We start from the raw sequence: 10,423 nt of genomic DNA, 5'->3' as shown, positions 1-10,423 counted from the left end.
TTGTGGGTACAAGTTATATACAGTCAGTACTTCACACACTATATACAGTTGTGGGTACAAGTTATATACAGTCAGTACTGCACACACTATATACAGTTGTGGGTACAAGTTATATAGTCAGTACTGCACACACTATATACAGTTGTGGGTACAAGTTATATACAGTCAGTACTGCACACACTATATACAGTTGTGGGTACAAGTTATATACAGTCAGTACTGCACACACTATATACAGTTGTGGGTACAAGTTATATACAGTCAGTACTGCACACACTATATACAGTTGTGGGTACAAGTTATATACAGTCAGTACTGCACACACTATATACAGTTGTGGGTACAAGTTATATACAGTCAGTACTGCACACACTATATACAGTTGTGGGTACAAGTTATATATAGTCAGTACTGCACACACTATATACAGTTGTGGGTACAAGTTATATACAGTCAGTACTGCACACACTATATACAGTTGTGGGTACAAGTTATATACAGTCAGTACTGCACACACTATATACAGTTGTGGGTACAAGTTATATAGTCAGTACTGCACACACTATATACAGTTGTGGGTACAAATTATATACAGTCAGTACTGCACACAGTATATACAGTTGTGGGTACAAGTTATATATAGTCAGTACTGCACACACTATATACAGTTGTGGGTACAAGTTATATACAGTCAGTACTGCACACACTATATACAGTTGTGGGTACAAGTTATATACAGTCAGTACTGCACACACTATATACAGTTGTGGGTACAAGTTATATAGTCAGTACTGCACACACTATATACAGTTGTGGGTACAAGTTATATAGTCAGTACTGCACACACTATATACAGTTGTGGGTACAAGTTATATACAGTCAGTACTGCACACACTATATACAGTTGTGAGTACAAGTTATATATAGTCAGTACTGCACACACTATATACAGTTGTGGGTACAAATTATATACAGTCAGTACTGCACACAGTATATACAGTTGTGGGTACAAGTTATATATAGTCAGTACTGCACACACTATATACAGTTGTGGGTACAAGTTATATACAGTCAGTACTGCACACACTATATACAGTTGTGGGTACAAGTTATATAGTCAGTACTGCACACACTATATACAGTTGTGGGTACAAGTTATATACAGTCAGTACTGCACACACTATATACAGTTGTGGGTACAAGTTATATACAGTCAGTACTGCACACACTATATACAGTTGTGGGTACAAGTTATATATAGTCAGTACTGCACACACTATATACAGTTGTGGGTACAAGTTATATACAGTCAGTACTGCACACACTATATACAGTTGTGGGTACAAGTTATATACAGTCAGTACTGCACACACTATATACAGTTGTGGGTACAAGTTATATACAGTCAGTACTGCACACACTATATACAGTTGTGGGTACAAGTTATATACAGTCAGTACTGCACACACTATATACAGTTGTGGGTACAAGTTATATATAGTCAGTACTGCACACACTATATACAGTTGTGGGTACAAGTTATATACAGTCAGTACTGCACACACTATATACAGTTGTGGGTACAAGTTATATACAGTCAGTACTGCACACACTATATACAGTTGTGGGTACAAGTTATATACAGTCAGTACTGCACACACTATATACAGTTGTGGGTACAAGTTATATACAGTCAGTACTGCACACACTATATACAGTTGTGGGTACAAGTTATATATAGTCAGTACTGCACACACTATATACAGTTGTGGGTACAAGTTATATATAGTCAGTACTGCACACACTATATACAGTTGTGGGTACAAGTTATATAGTCAGTACTGCACACACTATATACAGTTGTGGGTACAAGTTATATACAGTCAGTACTGCACACAATGATTTCAGGGTATAAAATGGCTACAGCAGCTGTCTCTGCGGAGCAAAACAAACTATTTGCGATTAGTAATTGTTTACCCCTCCCTTAAGGCTGATCTGACGTATTTAACGCAAGTTACGTTGCGTTCCACTATTATCTCCCTCTGACTGATTGGGTGAGATATGGTTAGTGTAGTTTTGCGCATGCGCATTATTTGGGTGTGCTCCTATGACGTCAACTGGGTTTTTCCGCGGCACAGTAAGGGATCATCTGACAATGTGCGAATGGGGGCGTAGACGAAAACTACAGCAGGGAAAGTAGTGAGACTGCGAGGCAAGAGGACAGCAGCGGCACCGGGCAGTGAGGCGGAGCCGGGTACCGAGCAGACATGGATGGTACGTTTTATCGGGGGAGGGTTTGGTACTTGCCTACAAACTGTGTCCGTGGGTTGATACTTAACTATATATTGTGTCTGGGGGGTGGGTATGTACTCGCCTATACACTGTATCTGGGGGTGGGTATGTAATTAACTATACACTGTATCTGGGGGTGGGTATGTAATTAACTATACACTGTATCTGGGGGTGGGTATGTAATTAACTATACACTGTATCTGGGGGTGGGTATGTAATTAACTATACACTGTATCTGGTGGGTAGGTACTTATTTATACACTGTATCTGGTGGGTAGGTACTTATTTATACACTGTATCTGGTGGGTAGGTACTTATTTATACACTGTATCTGGTGGGTAGGTACTTATTTATACACTGTATCTGGTGGGTAGGTACTTATTTATACACTGTATCTGGTGGGTAGGTACTTATTTATACACTGTATCTGGTGGGTAGGTACTTATTTATACACTGTATCTGGTGGGTAGGTACTTATTTATACACTGTATCTGGTGGGTAGGTACTTATTTATACACTGTATCTGGTGGGTAGGTACTTATTTATACACTGTATCTGGTGGGTAGGTACTTATTTATACACTGTATCTGGGTGGTAGGTACTTATTTATACACTGTATCTGGTGGGTAGGTACTTATTTATACACTGTATCTGGTGGGTAGGTACTTATTTATACACTGTATCTGGTGGGTAGGTACTTATTTATACACTGTATCTGGTGGGCAGGTACTTATTTATACACTGTATCTGGTGGGCAGGTACTTATTTATACACTGTATCTGGTGGGTAGGTACTTATTTATACACTGTATCTGGTGGGTAGGTACTTATTTATACACTGTATCTGGTGGGTAGGTACTTATTTATACACTGTATCTGGTGGGTAGGTACTTATTTATACACTGTATCTGGGTGGTAGGTACTTATTTATACACTGTATCTGGGTGGTAGGTACTTATTTATACACTGTATCTGGGTGGTAGGTACTTATTTATACACTGTATCTGGTGGGTAGGTACTTATTTATACACTGTATCTGGTGGGTAGGTACTTATTTATACACTGTATCTGGTGGGTAGGTACTTATTTATACACTGTATCTGGTGGGTAGGTACTTATTTATACACTGTATCTGGTGGGTAGGTACTTATTTATACACTGTATCTGGTGGGTAGGTACTTATTTATACACTGTATCTGGTGGGTAGGTACTTATTTATACACTGTATCTGGTGGGTAGGTACTTATTTATACACTGTATCTGGTGGGGTAGGTACTTATTTATACTCTGTATCTGGTGGGGTAGGTACTTATTTATACTCTGTATCTGGTGGGTAGGTACTTATTTATACTCTGTATCTGGGGGTGGGTATGTAATTAACTATGCACTGTATCTGGTGGGTAGGTACTTAATTATACACTGTATCTGGGTGGCAGGTACTTAATTATACACTGTATCTGGGTGGCAGGTACTTAATTATACACTGTATCTGGGTGGCAGGTACTTAATTATACACTGTATCTGGGTGGCAGGTACTTAATTATACACTGTATCTGGGTGGCAGGTACTTAATTATACACTGTATCTGGGTGGCAGGTACTTAATTATACACTGTATCTGGGTGGCAGGTACTTAATTATACACTGTATCTGGGTGGCAGGTACTTATTTATACACTGTATCTGGGTGGCAGGTACTTATTTATACACTGTATCTGGGTGGCAGGTACTTATTTATACACTGTATCTGGGTGGCAGGTACTTGCCTATATACTGTATCTGGGTGGTGGGTAGGTACTTACCTATATACTTTTTTTGTGTAGGTACGTACCTATATACTGTATGTGGGAGTGGGAACTTTATAGTGTGGTACTCACCTACACTTTATCTGGGGATGGGTACTTTAGATTGATAGTGTGGTCTGTGAGTAAATACTGCCTATATTCTATGCTTAGGGCAGGGGTCAGCAACCTTGGCTCTCCAGATGTTTTAGAACTACATTTCCCATGATGCTTAGGCAGCTTAAAGACACTTAAGCATCATGGGAAATGTAGTTCTAAAACATCTGGAGAGACGAGGTTGCTGACCCCTGGCCTAGGGGATGGTACATATTTGTCGTTTAGCCTGAGGTTAAGTACTTACCAGTTTTCTGTGGCCAACTGATCTGCATAAATATGTATATATAATGTTAGTGTGATTTTGGCCACTGGAAGTTACATAATACATATGAGATGTATAATTATTTAATGGATATTACTGGTCAAGTACTTAACACACAGGTGGTTATATGTGTATAGAGAGATAATATAATGTATATACACATACAAATTATCTCTTGATACACACACACACATTGTTCACGTTTGTGGTAAGTACTTGACCACTAACTGCTCACAAAAATATCCATAAAATCCATTATACATAATTATATGTATTAAATAGGAGCTGTGTCCCATATCACACTAAGATCCTTAGCAGGTCTTAACATTAGGTAAATACAACCTCAGATGAACAACAACACATGGCCTGTTACACTGTCATGATTTTTTTAAAAACAAAAAAGCCACAATGGAGAAGCCATGCGTGAAGAGCTAAGTACACCTTATGATTCAATAGCTTGTAAAACCACCTTTAGCAGCAATAACTTACATCATTGTGGAGATATTTTGGCCCACTCTTCTTTACAACGTTGTTTCAGTTCTTTGAGGTTTGCAGGCATTTGTTTATGCACAGCTCTCTTAAGGTTCTGCCATAGCATTTCAATGGGGTTGAGGTCTGGACTTTGACTGGGCCATTGCAACACCTTGATTCTTTTTCAGCCATTCAGTTGCTGGTGTGCTTGGGATTATTGTCCTATTGCATGACCCAATTTCGGCCAAGCTTTTAGCTGTCAGACAGATGGCCTCACATTTAACTCTAGAATACTTTGGTATACAGAGGAGTTCATGATCAAGTCAATGACTGCAAGGTGTCCAGGTCCTGTGGCTGCAAAACAAGCCCAAATCATCATCATCCCTCCACCACAGTGCTTGACAGTTGGTAAGAGGTGTTTGTGCTGATATGCCGTGTTTGGTTTTCTCCAAACGTGGCACTGTGCATTATGGCCAAACCTCTCCCCTTGTCTATCCAAAGGACATTGTTCCAGAAGTCTTGTGGTTTGTTCAGATGCAACTTTACATCTGATTTCATACACCTATATTCGTTTGTGACCATTGTATTTATTTTATTTTCACAGAGAATTATTCATATGTGTGTCTCTCTCAATCATTTCTCCTATGTGTTTAACCATTGCATATATGTTCACTTCTCACTGGCTGTCCTTTATCTACAAAAAAGCAGCCAGGTCAATGTCTTTGTTCAAACCTTGTGGATCCAAACGGTCTCTCTCTTCCTGAGCTCCAACAGGTGGGACCCAGAGGTGGGAGCAAACTGTTGGAGCTCAGGAGGAGAGAGACCGTTTGGATCCACGCTTTGAAAAGCTTGGATCCACAAGGTTTGAACAAAGACATTGACCTGGCTGCTTTTTTGTAGATAAAGGACAGCCAGTGAGAAGTGAACATATATGCAATGTTTAAACACATAGGAGAAATGATTGAGACACACACATGAAAAATTCTCTGTGAAAATAAAACAAATACAATAGTCACAAACGAATATAGGTGCATGAAAGCACATGTGAAAAGTATACATATATATACATTCACATAGATAGAAAGAACAATACACAGGTTATAGAAGACTTTGAGAATGTGTACACTTGCATAGTTAGATGTGAAAATGGTTGCAAATGGAAATATGCAAACAGAAAGGAGTATTTTTATTATAGATAAGGGCACAAAAGTATGAAGTCTGTTTGAAATAGTTTTAAGCATAGGGTTTAAGGTAAAAGGTATTGAGGGGACAAAGTGAGATCGATATCTAAGAAAGCTAATTTGCCTTTAGAAGAGACACACTGAGCAGTAAGAAACTCCATCATTCCCAAAACAAAGATGGAGTTGGCTAATAAGGTATGACGTCTAGATTGTACAAACAGGAGGTTAGGGGGGTGTACCCTACCTCTGATGAAGCGACCAATCGAGTCGTGAAACAAGTCAGGTCACGCCCCCTCACTAGCCGAAATTTTAGAACGGAGTGCTACAGCGTGGTTTGACATTTCTCCAGGGCTGCTGGAAGTATATTTTTTCATTATACATGTAATATATGCATAAGAACTTCTGTGAATGTTTTCTATTCATTTTATATGATATATAATATATGCACAAGACGTTTCATATTTGGGGCAACTGATTCAGCCCAAGTAAGAACTGCATAATAGCAAGATCATATTGTTTGAAACATAGCAGCGTTGCATAAAGTTTTAACTACGTTTTTATCACGTTTTTAAAGAAACACTACATGTATGAATTTGTCCACTTAATAAAAGCACACTTTTATATATAAAACTCTATTTGTGTGCATAATCGATTTTGGCCACCCCATGTGCAAACTTGCTAGAGTACTTCCACCTATAAGGACTGTGCTGACATCTTTTTGAAGTGGTTAATCTTCTGCTGGAGAGGTGAATACACTGTCTAAGGAGAGAGAAGGAAGCTGGGAGCATAAGGGGATTGGATTGCCTTCCTTAGTGGACATTCATCATTCAGAGTCTTATCTATACCTCATAAGGTTGAGGTAGTAACATGTTAGTTTGCATTTGACACTGCATCATAGAACATACATACATACATACATAAGTGTTTTGACATACTACACCAGGAGGTCTCTTTCGCTGCGCGCCCTTCCCTCTTCTGTTTTAGATATATCTCTCTCTATCTATATCTCTCTCTATCTATATCTCTCTCTATCTATATCTCTCTCTATCTATATCTCTCTCTATCTATATCTCTCATCTCCCATCTCCCATCACCTCCCATCGTATGGGATATACAATCCTACCAGGAGGGGCAAAGTTTCCCAAACCTCAAAATGCCTATAAATACACCCCTCACCACACCCACAATTCAGTTTTACAAACTTTGCCTCCTATGGAGGTGGTGAAGTAAGTTTGTGCTAAGATTTCTACGTTGATATGCGCTTCTCAGCATTGTTGAAGCCTGATTCCTCTCAGAGTACAGCGAATGTCAGAGGGATGTGAAGGGAGTATCACCTATTGAATACGATGATTTCTCTAACGGGGTTCTCTGTTATCGGTCGTAGAGATTCATCTCCTACCTCCCTTTTCAGATCGACGATATACTCTCAAATTTACCATTACCTCTACTAAGAACTGTTTTAGTACTGGTTTGGCTATCTGCTATATGTGGATGGGTGTCTTTTGGTAAGTATGTTTTCATTTACTTAAGACACTCTCAGCTATGGTTTGGCACTTTATGCAAATTATATAAAGTTCTAAATATATGTATTGTACTTATATTTGCCATGAGTCAGGTTCATGTATTTCCTTCTGCAGACTGTCAGTTTCATATTTGGGAATATAAACACTTTAAGAAATTTATTTCTTACCTGGGGTTTAGTCTTTTTCAATTTGACTACTTTTTGCATTTGCGGGTATTAGGCCCGTGGGTGCGTCAAATGTTAGACTTTATTACGTCATTTTTAGCGCGATCTTTTTTGGCGCAGGAAATTACGTTTTTGACGTAACTTCGTCATTTCCGGCGTCATACGTGACGTCGAGACCTTTCACACGGCAGCGTCATTAGTGACGCAAGTGTCATTTCCGGTCATTTTTGGTGCCAAAAAAGTTTACGTTACGTTGTGCGTCATACTTGGCGCCAATTTTTTCTTCATTATTTCAATACCCCATTGTTGTTTGCCTCCTGCTTTCTTTTCTATCAAGAGGCCTATGCTTTTGCATTTTTTCCCATTCCTGAAACTGTCATTTAAGGAAATAGATAATTTTGCTTTATATGTTGTTTTTTCTCTTACATTGAGCAAGATGTCCCAATCCGATCCTGTCTCTGAAGTTTCTGCTGGAACATTGCTGCCTGACATGGGTTCTACAAAAGCTAAGTGCATTTGTTGTAAAATTGTAGAAATTATTCCACCGAATGTCATTTGTAATAGTTGTCATGATAAACTTTTACATGCAGATAGTGTTTCCATCAGTAATAGTACATTGCCAGTTGCAGTTCCTTCAACTTCTAATGTGCATGATATACCTGTAAATTTTAAAGAATTTGTTTCTGAATCTATTATGAAGGCTTTGTCTGCATTTCCACCTTCTAATAAACGTTAAAGGTCTTTTAAAACTTCTCATTTAGCTGATGAAATTTCAAATGACCAACAACATAATAATTCATCCTCTTCTTATGAGGATCTATCTGAAACAGAAGATCCTTCCTCAGATATTGACACTGACCAATCTACTTTTTTATTTAAAATAGAGTATATGCGTTCTTTATTAAAAGAAGTGTTAATTACTTTGGATATTGAGGTAACCAGTCCTATTGACGTTCAGTCTAATAAACGTTTAAATGCTTTTTTTAAACCTCCTGTGGTTTCCCCAGGTGTTTTTCCCATTCCTGAAGCTATTTCTGATATGATTTCTAGGGAATGGAATAAGCCAGGTACTTCCTTTATTCCTTCTTCAAGGTTTAAGAGATTGTATCCTTTTACCAGCAAAATCTATAGAGTTTTGGGAAAAGATCCCCAAAGTTGATGGGGCTATTTCTACTCTTGCTAAACGTACCACTATTCCTATGGAAGATAGCACTTCCTTTAAGGATCCTTTAGATAGGAAGCTTTAATCTTATTTAAGGAAGGCCTATTTATATTCAGGTCATCTTCTCAGACCTGCTATTTCTTTGGGTGATGTTGCGGCTGCATTAACTTTTTGGTTGGAAAATTTACTGCAACATGCTAATCATTTTATTTGTGATGCCATTTTTGATATTATCAAAATTGATGTTAGATCCATGTCTTTAGCTGTATTAGCTAGAAGAGCTTTGTGGCTTAAATCTTGGAATGCTGATATGACATCTAAATCTAGATTACTATCTCTTTCTTTCCAAGGTAATAATTTTATTTGGTTCTCAGTTGGATTCTATTATTTCAACTATCACTGGAGGAAAAGGAGTTTTTTTGCCTCAGGATAAAAAACCTAAGGGTAAATCTAAGGCTTCTAACCGTTTTCGTTCTTTTCGTCAGAATAAGGAACAAAAACTCAATCCTCCTCCCAAGGAATCTGCTTCCAGTTGGAAGCCTTCCTCAAATTGGAATAAATCCAAGCCATTTAGGAAACCAAAGTCTGCCCCTAAGTCCGCATGAAGGTGCGGCCCTCATTCCAGCTCAACTGGTAGGGGGCAGATTAAGGTTTTTCAAGGATTGTTGGATAAAATCTGTCCAAAATCATTGGATTCAGAGCATTGTCTCTCATGGGTATCGAATAGGATTCAAAGTAAGACCTCCTGTGAGAAGATTTTTTCTCTCGCGCATCCCTGTAAATCCAGTAAAAGCTCAGGCTTTTCTGAAGTGTGTTTCAGACCTGGAGTCTTCAGGGGTAATCATGCCAGTTCCTCCTCAGGAACAAGGTTTGGGGTTTTATTCAAACCTATTCATTGTACCAAAGAAAGAAAATTTGTTCAGACCAGTTCTGGATCTGAAAATTTTGAATCGTTATGTAAGAGTACCAACTTTCAAGATGGTGACTATAAGGACTATTCTGCCTTTTGTTCAGCAAGGACATTATATGTCCACAATAGACTTGCAGGATGCATACCTTCATATTCTGATTCATCCAGAACACTATCAGTTTCTGAGATTCTCTTTTCTAGACGAGCATTACCAATTTGTTGCTCTTCCATTTGGCCTAGCAACAGCTCCAAGAATCTTTTCAAAGGTTCTGGGTGCCCGACTATCTGTAATAAGAGAACAGGGTATTGCGGTGTTTCCTTATTTGGACGATATCTTGGTACTAGCTCACTCTTTTTATATACTGCAAAATCTCACACGAATCAACTAGTGTTGTTTCTTCGGAAACATGGTTGGAGGATCAATTTACCAAAAAGTTTCTTGATTCCTCAGACAAGGGTCACCTTTTTAGGCTTCCAGATAGATTCAGTGTCCATGACTCTGTCTCTAACAGGCAAGAGACGTTTAAAATTGGTCGCAGCATGTCGGCTCCTTCAGTCTCAGT

At 38.6% G+C, this 10,423-nt stretch overlaps 1 protein-coding gene across 1 annotated transcript in view; it reads left to right on the top strand.

The window, feature by feature from the left end:
- Window positions 1-2,142: 2,142 nt before the first annotated feature.
- RELA (RELA proto-oncogene, NF-kB subunit) overlaps window positions 2,143-10,423 on the top strand; it is a 210,643-nt gene continuing 202,362 nt past the window's right edge. The window contains exon 1 of the mRNA XM_053720012.1: window positions 2,143-2,274. Within this exon, the coding sequence (XP_053575987.1) occupies window positions 2,268-2,274 (7 nt within the window). The 5' untranslated portion in view covers window positions 2,143-2,267. The remainder of the gene's footprint in view (window positions 2,275-10,423) is intronic.

Source organism: Bombina bombina, chromosome 7, assembly GCF_027579735.1.
Source record: "Bombina bombina isolate aBomBom1 chromosome 7, aBomBom1.pri, whole genome shotgun sequence".
NCBI classification, from domain to species: domain Eukaryota; kingdom Metazoa; phylum Chordata; class Amphibia; order Anura; family Bombinatoridae; genus Bombina; species Bombina bombina.
Note: the sequence above shows the minus strand (reverse complement) of the source record. Positions and strands in the feature narration are given on the sequence as shown.